Here is a 15,656-nt window from a genome sequence, read left to right as displayed (position 1 = left end):
ATATACACACACACACACATCTATATTACAGTCAATTCTTGTATTCATGGTAATTATATCCTATAATGTCACCATGAACACTGAATTAAGGAATACTGTACCACTGCTCCAGGGTAAATACAGGGTAGGTTCCTCTGGTCACAACAGTTTTGTCAACCAATCAGTACATAACATTGTTTTATGTGTGTTTCTGTTTAAAGACACCTATTTAATATACACTGGTAATTCGTTAACACTGAACTCACAGCCAACAGCTTACGTAACACGTATTTTCTCCATAAGGCACAGCACAGGCTTCTTGCACTTAGGAACACTAAACGGCACTTCAGCACTACACTTGGGTGCTATTATAAACGGCAAAATGACCAAGAAAAAGCACAAAAATACAAAAGCCATGGCACTACACAGACTGCAAAAAGGACACTTGTTTACAATACGAGAGCTGAAACAAGGTAAAGCATGGCCTTGGTTCAGCCTCAGCTAGGAATGTGTGCATCAAGTTACTCAAATTTTTTGCCATTTCACACACAGACATGACCGTGAAGGCGCCACAGGTATTGATTTGGCATTATAAATACATTTTAGTGAGCAGGCAAATTAATAAATATGGAACCTGTGAATGATGACAACTATTTTTGTGTGTGTATATATACATATATATTTAGATATAATCCCCAGAACAGCCCCATTATATATCTCCCCTATGTTAGTCAGTTCTGTAGAAGTCTGTCAATCCTATAAATTTAGATGCAGAGAATTTATCAGTTTTTTGCTATAATGGTTGATATATATGTATTCTCCAAAGCAAGAGGAAAATCAAATTACTACTCATTTCCTCTAAAATATGCTACAATTTAAGATTATTAATTACTAATTATCTATCACAAATTCCGTATCTGCTGAAATTCTTTAAGAATTAGGGACCTAATGACTATAGCTCACATTCCAGTTTAGAATATTTTAAAAGGCTTTAAGATAAAATTTCAATAAAAAAGAGACTTAGGGCTCTACTTAAATATAATCAAATGCATATAAAAGTCAGCTTTATTATTTAAATTCTGCAATTTATAAATACTCGAAGTATCCATGTATTTTAACTGCACATCAGTTAAGGCACACTTAAATCATCACTATCTCATTTGATCTAGAAATTCAGACTTTTACTAGGCATCATTCATTCCTATCCATAATCTAAAATTAGAAAATTTAACACATTTAGTTAAAACAGTAAAGCAATTCCTCCTGCATAATCAGCTTCAAATTCCAAGTAGATGACTCGAGTTAAAACACCATCAAAAATAAAACATACTTCTAGTTAGAACAAAGCAATTCTCTCTCCTAAAACCCCGTAACTCATAAGGCTAAAGATGACAAGGGACATTGTCAACAGGTCTGAAAGCTGGGAAGACTAAGAAAGTTGGATACTAAACAGCAATATAGAAGAAAGTGAGACGGTACCCTAATTTAGAGTTCAAAATCCCCAAAGGGTTCAAAACTGGTGGCATCAGGAACTTGAAGAAGTGGAAGGGACCTTAAATATTTAACAAAATTACAGAAAAATGTCTTAAAACCTCAAACATGGGGCATTTTTAGATATGATTCTAAACCAAAAAGCTATTCAAAAAACTGATTCTACCATGATGTTATTTAGCATATAAAGGTTTGACAGTTCAATTTATATAGATTATTTTTCTTTCCCCAAAATAGGCAGTCCTCACTTTGTATGACAATGAGAGAACACAAAAATGACTGTGCAAGGCAATCTTATTGAACAATGGGAAAAATTACAATTGTTCCAAAATCTTCAAAAATTGTCAAAACACTAAATGCACTATTACTGACAGTGTGTAAGGAAATTTTAAATATAGTAAAACTAATACTAATTATTTAGTACACTGTAATTTAAAACATTAGAAACATTGAGATTAAAGTGTTTCATGTCTCTGTAAAAAACTTAAGAATAGTTTGAACAGTGCTTGCCCCTTCTGATCACATAACTTATGACATGGGGTAAGCATATTTTCTATGCCTAAGGCAATGTGTCATACTCCTTTCTAAATCTGATCAGTTTCTAACATTTTGTCTTTTGTACTTTCAATGTTACGGCATATCTTTAATGCTTTTTGTTGGCGTCACTTCCTCTGAGACATCTTCATCCTGTTTATTACAACCACTTTCCTCATTTATGTTGATAAGCTTGCCTTCCCTAAGCTGCTCTGGCTGTGTACCTAGTCACCCCATATACAGCACATCTACATTCACAAGGTTATTATTCACAAGGCTATTTATTCTATAACTGCATTTACATTCAATTCAAATTTCACTTCTGGCATTATCAGTTTCTTTGCTGGCTGATTCCCCATCTTGTTTTTTCTTTAAATGTAACCTGGGTGGGTGTATCATTGAAAGACAAAGAGGCAACAACACTACTACACTTTGTGCTATCTATGCTTGAATTGAGAAACAGATGCACACTGACCAATCACCAAGAAACTTCAAAAAAAGTGACATGCTGTGCATCTGTTATTTACATCTTGATTTGTGGACTGAAGAACTAGCAACAAATTTTGTAGTCTATACAATTACAGTTAATATTCCAGAGTAAGTGAAAACTGAAACATTGTTGCGGGGACTGGGGCTGTTTACCTAAACCATGGTAACCAAAATTTAAACATACTAGAACTATGCAAAGCTAAGGAATGCCTGTATCCTTCTCTTCTCTTCATGCTTTGACTTTAAATTCTACTTTTATCAGACAGCAATGGTCCCATTCTTGCTTTCTTTGTGACATTATATTGTTACTTGGCAGTGACTTGTTTGAGCCTTGTCTCAGAAAATAAGACACAGGTAGTCTAATAGGATTAATCCAATCAAAAGGTCTTAATAGAGAATTCTATTCACATAGTGTAGTCACTTATATTTGGTCTTATTCATACCACCTTGATTTACATATACATTTTTATTACACTTGGTTAACCTTTATTCTTAATTTTGCAGAATAGGTTTTAAAAAACTTCTCTCCCTCCTCCTCCTCCAGTCAGGTTTTCAAGCACTACTTTCTATTATTTTACTATTATGTTCATATTATAAGTCATACTTAAATTTACATGTTTATCAATATACCAAAAATTAAATAACTATGCCTTTCCAACTGAGAGAAGACCTTTGCAAATCTAAATAATTCATGTTATATATAGATGGTTAAAAAAATACTCACACATGAAAAGATGCTGAGTGTCACTGGCTATCAGTGAAATGTAAATCAAAACCAGAATAAGATATACTACCTTCACACCCAATAGGATAGTTGTAATAAAAAAGACAATAACAAGTCTTGGAAAAGATGTAGAGAAATTAGAATCCTCACACATAGCTGACAGAAATATAAAATGGTTCATAGCTGATTTGAAAAGTCTTGCAGGGACTTCCCTGGTGGTCCAGTGGCTAAGACTCCACACTCCCAATGCAGGGGGCCTGGGTTTGATCCTTGGTCAGGGAACTAGATCCCACATGCCACAACTAAAGATCCCACGTGCCGCAACTAAGAGCTAGCACAGCCAACAACAACAACAACAACAAAAAAGCCTGGCAATTCCTCAAAAGATTAAACACAAAGTTACCATGTGACCCAGGAATTCCACTCCTACAGAAAAGACATGTCCACACAAAAACTTGCTCACAAATGTTCATAGCAGCATTATTTATAACTGTCCAAAGTAGAAACAACCCAAATATCAACTGATGAACGGATATAGACCAATACAATGGAATATCTGGCAATACTGTAAAGACAAAGTACATGCTACAAAATATAGATGAACCTTGAAAACATTATGCTAAGTTAAAAAAAAAAAAAAGTCATTAGAGACCTCATATTGTATACTTCAATTTATATGAAATGCTCAGAACAGGCAAAGTGATTAGTGGTTCCCTGTGGCAAGACAGGAGGGAGAAAGGAGAAATGCAAAGTATCTGCTAATGCGTACAGGGTCTGTTTTTGGGGTGATGAAGATGTTCTAAAACTGTGCTAATGTCTACACTACTCTCTGGATATACTAAGATCTACTGAATTGTACGTTTTAACTGGATTAATTGTTCGGGATATGAATTACATCTCAATAAAGCTGTTAAAATATTTTTCAGTGAATACCACATCCCATCAAAGAAAACAAAAATGATCCAGAATTTTACCAACTACAGATAGCCACTGTTTTCACCCACTTGTTTGTTGCATATATACAGATATAAACATGTAATTTTAATGGATATGATACATACTCATCCATAAATACTTTCTCAAATTATAATGAACATCTTTTCATGTCAACAATTACTTAACAGCTAAATACTATTTCACTGAATAGCCATCCCAAAATTAATCTATTGTTGGACCATTTTCTATATCAAATTTTCTATTATAAAATGCAGCTATAGTAAATAATGTATTGCTCAATCTTTTCACGTATCTTCCTAATAAAGTCTAAGTAGAACTGTTGGCTCAAATGATATGCTCAAGACTACGGAGCTCCTTAATGAGACTCAAAAAACTATGGTGGATGAAAAAAAAATCCTCCCATGTTGTCTCCCCCAAAAAAGAAATGACTAATTAAGGGACCTGATGGAGATGTTAGCTAATGCTATGGTGGCAGGTAATCATATTGCAATATATAAATGTATCAAATCATGGTGGTAATATTGCAATATATAAATGTATCAAAATCAACACACCTTAAACTTATACAATATATATCAATTACATTTCAATTTAAAAGAAGAAAAAGAAAACACACACACATACAAAGAATCCTCCCCAGGGATGCAATCCCACAGGTTTGGAGCACAGGGCTCAGATTAGTTGTTAAACAGCCAGTGCTAGTCCCCAAGGGCACAACCTTACGCGGCTGTGGCTCTGATTCATTCTTCAAAGCGTTCCATTTTTAAATGACATATAAATCTCAAAGAAAATATACTAAAACAGTAACAGGTTTAGGGGTTGTTTCTAAAAAATAGTAGTAAAAATGCTGCTTCCTTTGTAGAGAACTCTTTTAACGTTTTTAAAATTTTTACAATGAAAAGATATACATTAACTCAAAGTACATTACCCACCAAATTCCAGAGCTGAAAGGAACACTTAGGGATCACCAAGATCCTCCTTTTAAAGATTAGAAAACTGAACGCCAGAAAGATTAACTGACGCAGGCAAGGTTATCTAGCTATTAAACAGAATAGCCTCCACTCTGTACAATGTTCCCTTAAAAAGGTTTCAGGGTTTCCTTTAACCACTGTAATATAGTCTTTGAAATAGCTACTAATAAAATATTGATGTTATATCCCTATACGTATGAACTCATTTCAAATACCAATGTCAAAGCCCACAAGGATCAAAGCTCATGTAAAATGTCCTAAGAAAATAGCAAATCATTAACTAGAGTACTAATGTTATAATTCTGAAGCAACTTAAAGCCTGCAAGTGTGTTTCTTACGTGGCATATGCCTGAAGACCGTTAAGTGTGTTCCTGTGTATCCCAATTTTCACAGAATGTAAGTAAACAGAAAAGCAGTTCTCTCTCTAAAGTCACTTTTTGGAAACAATGTACATACCCACGAGAACATACACATATATGTCTCACAAAAACTCAGTTATCACACACCTAGAACCTTTCCTTTAAAGCAAACCAGAGTTGCATATAAAAAATGGGATGCGAATGCTTATCAGAGCTGCAGACATGAAGCTCAAAACTCATTTAACTGTTGCCAAGTCATATTATAATACAGAAATGTCTACCTTTTAAAACATTGATTCTAACTTGCTGCTTCATTTTCCTATTATTATTAAACCACAAAATAGGAAACATACTGTTTTAAACTAGATTTTATAACAGCACGCACTATTTTATAATAGAAGATGATGCAACAGACAATTGATACATCTACTATGTGCCATGAACCTGACAGTATAGAGATGAAAAAACAGTTCCTCTCATCATATAAGGCTCATGAGAAACCATACAGGCCCCTCACCAACACATACAGCTATGTCTGTAGTACAGAAACTGTATAGAAAAACTAGTGTAGAAGAAAATAAAATCCTATCCTTATGATTCATTTCTTTATTCCTTTCTTGTGGACAGGTTATACAAAAAACTGACCAACAAGCAGTACCTCCCCATTCACCTTCATTCCTAAAACTGTACATTAGGCAGGTTTTGAAACAGCCTGTGATGGATATTTTTAAGGTTCCTAGAACTGTGCATCTAACATCTTTGAATTAAGACAAGAGCAGTAAGGAGATAAAAGTGGCAAAAACACCGTCTTCATTTAAAATTTTCTGACTTTAGAGAAATAAATAGACCTTAGATGAGAGTATTCCCTCAATTAGCAATGGTAATTAGCCAGCAAAACTCAAACTGCACTGCAAACAATTTAATAAACACAAGTATTAGTCGTGAAAAAATAATATGCAACATTACCTTTAACTATTCATAGCTGACATATACTTAGTGTTTAATACATGCCAAGCACTGTTCTAAGCATCTTTAATGTAGTATCTTGTTTGCACCTCAAATTCTGAGGTCGAGTATTTTATTATTCCCATTTTACAAGTAAGGAAGAGAAGGACACAAGGCTAGGTAACCTGCCCAAGGTCATATAGCAGATAAATGGCAGGATTCAAAGACAGCCTTACGATCAGTTGTCTTAAAAACTATAAAAATGCTAGCCAATGGACAGCAAATTCATAATCCATAAATGATTTTATCTAGGTCATAGAGCTATCAATCTCTCACCAAACATTTATTTAACAGCTACTATGGGCCAGGCACTTAAGCAAATGATGACAAACAAGATAGACAAGGTCCCTGGTCTCCAAACTTTTCACTTGTGGGTGAAGGAAAAGAAAAAAATTTCAGTCATCAGTGCAATGGAGAAAAAGCATAAAAAGGAAGATTTGAGCTAAGATCTAAATGACTGAAAATCTGAAGACATACCTTTCCCAACAAAGAGAAAACAGTCAAGAAGGACTTGAGACAAGATGAAATATATTTGTGTAACAGTGAAAACATGTGATGAGGTTGGAAAGGTAAACACAGACTAGTTCATATAGGGTCTCATAAATAGCATTTGTCGACAAAACTTGGGAGTTTTGTTTGTAATAAGGCAGCCATTGAAGGGTTTTGGACAGAGAAATGACATGGTCTGACTGGAATATCAAGTTCACTTTGACTATACATGAAGAGTGAAAACTGAGACCAAGATAGGATTAGGGGGCTTCCCTGGTGGCGCAGTGGTTAAGAATCCGCCTGCCAACGCAGGGGACACGGGTTCGAGCGCTGGTCCGGGAAGATCCCACATGCCATGGAGCAACTAAGCCCGTGCACCACAACTACTGAGCCTGTGCTCTAGAGCCCACGAGCCACAACTACTGAAGCCCGCACGCCACAACTACTGAAGCCTGCGCACCTAGAGCCCGTGCTCCGCAACAAGAGAAGCCCATGCACCACAATGAAGAGTAGCCCCCACTCGCCGCAACTAGAGAAAGCCCAAGTGCAGCAACGCAGCCAAAAATAAATAAATTTATTTATTTTAAAAAAAAGATAGGAGTAGGACACTATTTCTAAAACTAACTGCAGCATGAACTTAAGTGGTAGTAGAGGAGATGGAAAAAAGTAGATCAGAATGCACATTAAAGGAAAAGAACAAGACTTGCTGACTGACTAGATGTGGGGAGGAACGGAAAAGACTGTAATAGGAAATCAAGGATAACACCACAATTTTTGCCTCCAGCAAAGCACTGCATCCTTGTCAGTCTCATTTACTAAGAATTTGTTTTGAATATGTTAGTTTTAAGATACCTAGTGGACCATCATGTTTGGTATACATAAGGGCTCATTGTTATCTAATATTCAAAACTTGGCTGGATGAATTTACTGTGAAAGGTATAAAACACTATGAAAAGTCAGATGGTTGCAAGTCAGGAAAAGAATGCAATTACAAAAGGATTCTGCTCCAAATTAACAATAAAAAAATCTTAATCTATAAATAAGTTATGAATAAGTACAGTTTTCTATGTATGTATTTTCTTTTTTTTTTTTTAATTTTAGGTTTATTTATTTATTTATGGCTGTGTTGGGTCTTCGTTTCTGTGCGGGGGCTTTCTCTAGTTGCGGCAAGTGGGGGCCACTCTTCATCGCGGTGCGCAGGCCTCTCATTATCGCGGCCTCTATTGTTGCGGAGCACAGGCTCCAGACGCGCAGGGTCAGTAATTGTGGCTCACGGGCCTAGTTGCTCCGCGGCATGTGGGATCTTCCCAAACCAGGGCTCGAACCCGTGTCCCCTGCATTGGCAGGCAGATTCTCAACCACTGCGCCACCAGGGAAGCCCAGTAGAGTTTTCTAAATTGCCATTTCTTCTTCTATGTTCTTCCTTTCCCATCTCCCTAACTACAGGCTATTAGAATAAACTCCCATTTATACAAATTCCAAATTGAAAGGTTCACATAACTGCCCCCCCAACTTTTGGGGGGGGGAAGGCAAATAATCAGTGAGATCTAGTTTCTAAAAATCAACCTTAAATACCAAAAAGTTAAGTCACCAGACCAATAGATACAACAGCACTGCCTTTCCAAAGGTAACGGTATACTTATGAGATCACTAAGGCACAAAAATTACAAGTGCATTTTGAAGTGAAAATTTATTATCGTTAGCTTAATTTTTTTTTAAATTTATTTATTTTTTATTTTTGGCTGCACTGGGTCTCTGTTGCTGCACCCGGGCTTTTCTCTAGTTGAGGCGAGCGGGGGCTACTCTTTGCTGCGGTGCACTGGCTTCTCATTGTGGTGGCCTCCCTTGTTGCGGAGCGCCGGCTCTAGATTGCAGGGTCAGTAGTTGTGGTACATGGACTTAGTTGTTCCGTGGCATGTGGGATCTTCCCAGACCAGGGCTCAAACCCGTGTCCCCTGCATTGGCAGGTGGGTTCTTAACCACTGTGCCACCAAGGAAGCCCCATTAGCTTAATTTTAAAGTTATACTTTAATTTCCTGAATATATTCTAATTCTTGAATATTAGTAATTCACTGTCTTCATTAACCACTTAATACCACTGTTTTGTTATTAACCAAACAACGCTTACGAAAATTTAATTATTTGGTGTAGTCTGTTCTGACTTACAATTCACAGATATTTACAACATAAAAATCGTCATTTTTAAATGTTGGGGAAGGGATGATCGTTCTTCTAAATTTAGCATAAAAATTAACTATGTGTTCTATGGTACTATAAACATACATAAAAATTCTAGGGAATATCTACTCACTTTACTCTGATAAAGTGTTCCCAAACTTCACAGGCACCAGAAGTATCTGGAAGGCTAGTTAGAACAGACTGCTGGGCCCCACACCTCAGCTTCTGGTTCAAGTGAGGTCCAAGAATTTGCATGCCTACTATCTGAAGTTCCCATGTGCTGTTCCCATGTGGGGTGCAGCTTGACCTGGTACCACACTTTGAAAACCCCTACTCAAATAGGGAGTACACAGTTTTTCATTAAAAGATACCTTGCCCTATTAAATTTATGGAAGAGTTTTAAACAGTAGATTATCCCAGAGAATCAGAAACTCATCATTTTTTTACAAATTAAATTTTTATATTCAGAGGATATACCTGGATCCAAATCAAAGTAATTACGGTGAAGGCCAATACAATTCTGGACTCAAAACTGTACCTTAAAGCAGATAATTACGTGGCATTGTATGATATCGTTAATATGAAATGTCCAGAATTGGCAAAAATAGACAGACAGTAAACTAGTAGGTATCCTGGGCTGGAGGGGGAGGGAATGAAGAGTGACTGCTAATGGTTATGGAAATAAATATACTAAAATCCATTGAATTATACAATTTAACAAGTGAACTTTATGATGTAAATCACATATTAATAAAACTATTTCTTAAAATTATGTGAAAGTTCATATAGTAGCTAAGCAACATTAAACCAAATGTTGCCACTGTACACACTCTAAGGAATACATAATTCTAATTAGAGTATCACCAGTTTTGTTTCACCTGATCCCAGGTAAACAAGTCTACTTTACCAAAATTATTGCAAATTCTAAACTTAAAGTTCAAAATCAGTGAGGTTATATACAACTTGTAAGGCTATTAAAATCGAGGCACAAAGTATATTATTTTTCAAAACTAATGATAGCCCCTGGAGTAATCCTCTGCACCCAGCAATAACAGTTCAATATTCTATTGCAAATTTTTTTTTGCAATTTTTGAAAAATTAATTTGCTTCACCAAATCAGTTCTCTGCCCACAAATCCACCAGGGGCAGCAGAGCAGTAACAGTGGCTCTCAGGACCATATAAATACACACAGAAGGAACTATCCAGATTTCTTCTCACCTTTCCCACAATATACCGTTTGTGTGGCTAAAATCAAAGCCTAAAATAGGGTGCCAGGTTAGCACTAATTATACTAAATATGAATACTGAATGCCTTGTTAAAACTTCCCTTACATATTTTCATCCATCAGTTATTCTTCTGATTGATGAGAGGATCAATGTACATCTTTCTTTTATGATTAAGGACATCCATTTCAATAAAAGTTAAACCTACAGTGTCTAATTTTTCTACCATAAAAATAAAATTTAAAAGGAAACTTGAAGACTTTTTTCCAAGTTCAAAGATGATTTTAACGTCTCCTGTTACTTTATTATTTTCTCTCTGAATTAATCGCTACTTGTTTTTCGTTATATGCCCAATGAACCTGCTAAATTAACTCTGATTTGCTTTTAGAGCTAAAAGGACTTACGTCTCATGAGTTCCAAAAAAGAAAATGGGTAGTTTGTTTGTGGGTGGTTTTACAGCTCCATCAGGAACTTCATCTACCTAAAAAAAGATCAGAAAAATTAAAATCTTTTAAATCATACGCACCTAAACACATCAGAATAAACTGAAAACAAGACATCCAAAAGGGATCTGCTATAAAATGGACCAGTTCTACAGGTCCACAATCCCTTACCTCCAGTTCTGAAACCCAAGAAGCTCTGAAAACCAATATTTCTCTCAAAACTCATTTGGTAGCAAAACCTGGATTGACACTGAAGCTATTCCATCATTTCTTTTATCCACCTAGCATTTCTACTGATGCTTCTCCACAGAAATATCGTGTTAGATTACCATGTGCCATCCCAGACCCTACTAGGAGCAAGATATATGGCATCTGTACCATCATTACCTTTCTAAAATCCCGAAGTTCTGAATTTTTAAACACATCTGGCCCTAAGAATTCCAGATAAGGGAGTCTGAACCTATTCAAAAATTTTAAATGCTATTTCCGCAGGGAGGCTATCCAAATATAGGAGACATTAACAAGTTTAAAACAGTATTTCTCCAAGTCTGAAACACATATTCTGAAAAGATCTTAGACCTACACGGCTGAATCACATGAGGTTACCTGTTCCTTTTTCATTTCTCTTTTAATACTTTAATACTTCTAATTAAGTAAGGAAGAAAGTATCAGGTACTGTTATGTCTAACACATCTGTAATACTTAATACTTTCGCTTACCAGAGAGAGTTAAGGCCATCAGGCAGTAGTATTTAGCCAGAATTTAACACTTCTACTTCATTATTTATTTATTTAAACTTCATAATAACATTTCTATTTCAAAACTTTCATAATTTCAAAGACACCTTAATTTAAAAAATCAGCTGACTATTAAGAAGGGTACAGACCACCAGCAGACCTATGATGCTCCACATGCATTATCATGTTTAAGAAAAGACCATGAGGGTGATGTTGGCAATCTGAAGGTTTCAGACATCAGTAAGAATCGTCAGCACCCAACACCCTTGGGAACTTAACTTCCCCACCTATATGAAGATTATACTGTCTTTTCAACCTTGTGACAAGTTGTTAAATTGTGAAAATCCTTAGAGGCCTTAAGATAAGGGATATATTTGTCACCTCAGCTCATATGCTTTCTGCCAGCAAACAGCTTTAAAAGTTTATGCAAATGTCTAGCACCTAAAGATTTTAATAAATGCTAGGCAATTTTTTTAAGTTGACTTTAAAAACGATTACTACTGGTACAGGATTACAAGAATGTGCAAGACTTAAAAAGTAATGAAGCCTGGGATACACAGAAAACTTTAAAATCAAAACTGGAACAATGATTGTCACCTTCACAGCTGAGACCTTAAATACATATTTAAACTCTCTAAAGCAAAGACTTAGAATTCATAAGACTGGAGGGAAGATAGAAAAAGGAACATAATTCTTAGACACAGACAATATCAAAACTAAATTCAACTGCTTCTAAGAAAAAAAGGGGAAAAGGAAAGAGACTAAAATTTCCCATTTTAATCCAAATTAAATTGTTAAATATAGAATTTATTAAAGAAAGAAAGAAAATACTCTGGCCCTCCTAAGGCTACTCTATTTTGCTTTTATTAGCATTCTTAGTCACCTAACAGACTGAAGCATGTGGGGAGGATGATTTAGAAGAAGAGCAGATAATTTTTAAAACATTTTCATTTGGTTTTTAACTGCACTGTCGCATAGAAATCTTAATAAAGATGTACCCCATATGCTCGGATTTTATAACACCTCAAAATAAATGATGCTAAAACCACAAAAAAGTATTTTGCAGGGGGCTTAAACCTGCTCAGTTTCCCTATGCTCTCTACTTAAACATGAAATAGTGTTTTTTAGCGTATGATTTATGTACTAAGAATTAGCGGGGGGTGTAATAAGGAAATTCAGTTTGTATCTACTGCTCTGCAAAAGCTTACAAACTACCTGGAGGTCAAAGAATGCACATAAGAGTTAAAAGGTTATCACAAAGGAAACAAAGTGTCAAATATACAGACGAATTATGATTAAGGATTTTTTCAATAAGACACCACTGAAAAGGTAGACTTAATAGACCAGGGAAAAAAATATCTTTCCAGGCTGGGGAAGGAAACCAGTAAACCTGAGTCTGTAAAGAGCTGGATGGGAAAAATTAAGAAACAGTGAATATTTTATACTTGGATAGCACTCAGCAACTCACTCCATGATTCTCTGTAACCAATGGTTATTTTTCTTCCCAACTGACATAATTAAAACTACAGGATTTAATTATCTTTAAGAAATACAGTCCTCAAAGAAGAGTAAATTAGTGGAAATGACAACTTTAGAATATCTCATGTTTATATTTAAGGACCTTGAGCTTACTAATCTAATTGAGCTCAACATTTGCTAGGTTCTATCACTACCTTAGAACCTGAGTCCTACCATAACCTAAAAGATCTTTTTCTGAAAATGGTACTTAGATATTTTAGACAGTCTCAATTCCTAAATGTTACAAAAAAACCCTCAGTCCTTAATCACCTCTCTGCACTACATGTGAACCCAGGAATCTGGGTCTACTCCTTTTGCCTGTGGGAAACAATCAAAGAGGTAAAACAACTTCTTCAAGGTCATAAGGCAAACTTCACCAATAAAAACGTGAAAATAAACTTTCTAGACGTTCCGTGATGCTACCTTATTGTAAAATTTTCAAGAATATCCAGTCCTATGTCCTATTAAACAAGTCAATCCAGAAGGTCTCATCAACCATAAAACAGGAAAGAATACCTATGTTAATTCAATCACGTAGAACTCTCTGACACCCAACAGTCTGCATAGATTTCACTGGTATTTTGCATTTTACTCAAAGTTAAGAAAATGTCTATGTTTCCTTAATTTTTAAACACAAAATCCATACTTGATTATTTTCACCTACAATGGAACACTAATGGCATCAACTTGAAATATTTCATATTAAGAAAACCTGCCGAAGTCTGTCAAAAACAAACCATAGGAAAATACCTAAGTATGTAGAAACACCTGAATTTTTAAATTACATGGAAGATTAGTGGGCAGAAAACTAAAATAAAAGGTCAGGTTACAAATGAGACTAAGTGAAAGCGAGGGGGAGAAAGGACACGAGAAAAAAAAATTAAGAGAAAAGGGTATAGGAAGTAGGCCTCTGAGGAAGGTAGCACCGCTAAACGCGAAAGCTAAAAATCACTTACTCGAGCTGGCCAATGAGGATAACCTTTCATCTTGGCGAAGATGAGGTCCCCAGGTTTGAAATCGCGAGTCATGTTTCGGGGGCGAGGCCGGGGGTCCGAGCACAGGGAGGAGGTGTGGCGGTGCGGACTGCGAGGGGATGCGGGAGGGAGGACGGCAGCCGAGGCTCCCGCGGCGGCGGGAGGGGGAGGATGCCTCGGGGTGTCCCGACGCGCCTGCGAGGGAGAGCATGGAGGGCGGTTAAAGCTCAGAAACCCGAAGGGAGGGGCCGTAAGGGAGGGACGGGGGAAGGGGAGGAGGAGGGGGAGGGGGTGGGGAGGGGGAGGGGGTGGGAGAGTGAGGGGAGAGCCGCCTCCCGCTCCTCCCGCGCGAGTGCGCGGCCTCCGCAGCCCGAGAGCTAGCCCTCCAGGCTTCGCCAGGTCTACCGCTCGACGACCGAAAAGACGCCACCACCTGAGGCAGAGATGCTTCTCAGCCCCGAATTCCCCTTTCTCCCGCCCCATCTTTTCTCTGGCTTTTTCCCCCCAAGCTTAAGCCCCAGGAGGGTGGGGGGTCGGGGGGGAGAAAAAGATGGCAAAAGGCAGGGGAACGTTCCCCTCCCATCCACACACGGCCTCTCCCCCAGCCTTCTTCCCTACGGTCGCAGCCCCGGGCCGAACCTCTGCTCCCGGGCGGGCCGTGGCCACTTCCCCGCTACAGCCAGGAGTGAGGCCACCGAGGGGGGGCGGGGCGAGTCCCCGCCGCCCGCTCACCTGCCGGGGCCGCGGGCGCTGAGGCTGCGGTGGCGGGCCGGCCGCCTCTGCCCGCGTCCACGCAAGCCACCTGCGCCACCAGCTGCCGCAGAGGCGTCTCAACGGCCCCGAATAGCAACCACCGCCGCCGCTGCCGCCGCCGTCGCTGCGCTGCTCCCGCGCGGCTCCCGCTCGGCGCCCGCTAGCACTGGGACGGGACCAACTGCTAGCCGACGGAGGGGGGATAACGCAACACCCGCCGAAGGTATGTGGCTTCTAAACAGGACTTCAGGAGACCCTAGATCCCCAAGTTCACTTTTTCCTAACAGGTGCAGCCTGATGGAGAGAGAGAAGAGTGAGAAGGAAAAAGGAGGGGGCGCAAACAGCTTGGCCCGTTGTGGCTCCCCCCTGCGGTTTGCGGAGTGGTCGGGCCCGGCCCGCCCCTGCTGGCTGCTCTGCGTGTGTGTATTTGTATGTGTACTGTATGTAAAAGGCGGGGAGGGAGGAAACGATTGTTGTGGACGGGGTTTGGGGGCGGGTATACGGGCCTCCAGCCCTTGGCTGTGTGTTGGAGAGAACCTGGCAGCCTAAGCTGCATGTTCTTGCAGTGTTTCCCAGGGTGGAGAGGTTTTTAATGCTGCACTTGCGCGGTTTGCACCATCCAAAAAAGAACTGTACAAAACCCCATAGATGAAATCGGAGCATGAGGCGGTTGCACGGGTGTGCAGCTTGTAGGCCTCTTAAACCTTGCTGAAGGGGCCCTGCAGTCTCCTTTTCTTTGAAACTGTAATATGAGAAAGCCCCATTTATTTTCTTTTAAATTTAAAGCACCAAGAGCTATTAAGAAATATGCAGTCCTAACGAATGCAAAA

The 15,656-nt window shown here is 38.3% G+C and overlaps 1 protein-coding gene across 8 annotated transcripts in view; it reads right to left on the bottom strand.

The window, feature by feature from the left end:
• The window catches only part of PSIP1 (PC4 and SRSF1 interacting protein 1), a 40,394-nt gene extending 25,379 nt beyond the window's left edge, over positions 1–15,015 (bottom strand). For 3 of the 8 annotated variants that reach the window (XM_057548086.1, XM_057548084.1, XM_057548085.1), the window contains exons 1-3: positions 14,806–15,015; positions 14,056–14,268; positions 10,806–10,882 (exon numbers count right to left, since the gene is read on the bottom strand). In XM_057548086.1, the coding sequence (XP_057404069.1) occupies positions 10,806–10,882; positions 14,056–14,127 (149 nt within the window). In that variant the 5' untranslated portion in view covers positions 14,128–14,268; positions 14,806–15,015. Of the gene's footprint in view, positions 1–10,805; positions 10,883–14,055; positions 14,269–14,712 lie in introns of all 8 variants that reach the window. The other 5 variants (XM_057548083.1, XM_057548087.1, XM_057548081.1 and 2 more) reach the window with 4 other exon arrangements.
• Between the last annotated feature and the right edge of the window lie 641 nt (positions 15,016–15,656).

The sequence above is a fragment of the Balaenoptera acutorostrata genome, chromosome 6 (assembly GCF_949987535.1).
Source record: "Balaenoptera acutorostrata chromosome 6, mBalAcu1.1, whole genome shotgun sequence".
Classification (NCBI taxonomy): Eukaryota; Metazoa; Chordata; class Mammalia; order Artiodactyla; family Balaenopteridae; genus Balaenoptera; species Balaenoptera acutorostrata.
This window is presented reverse-complemented; position numbering and strand designations above follow the sequence as displayed.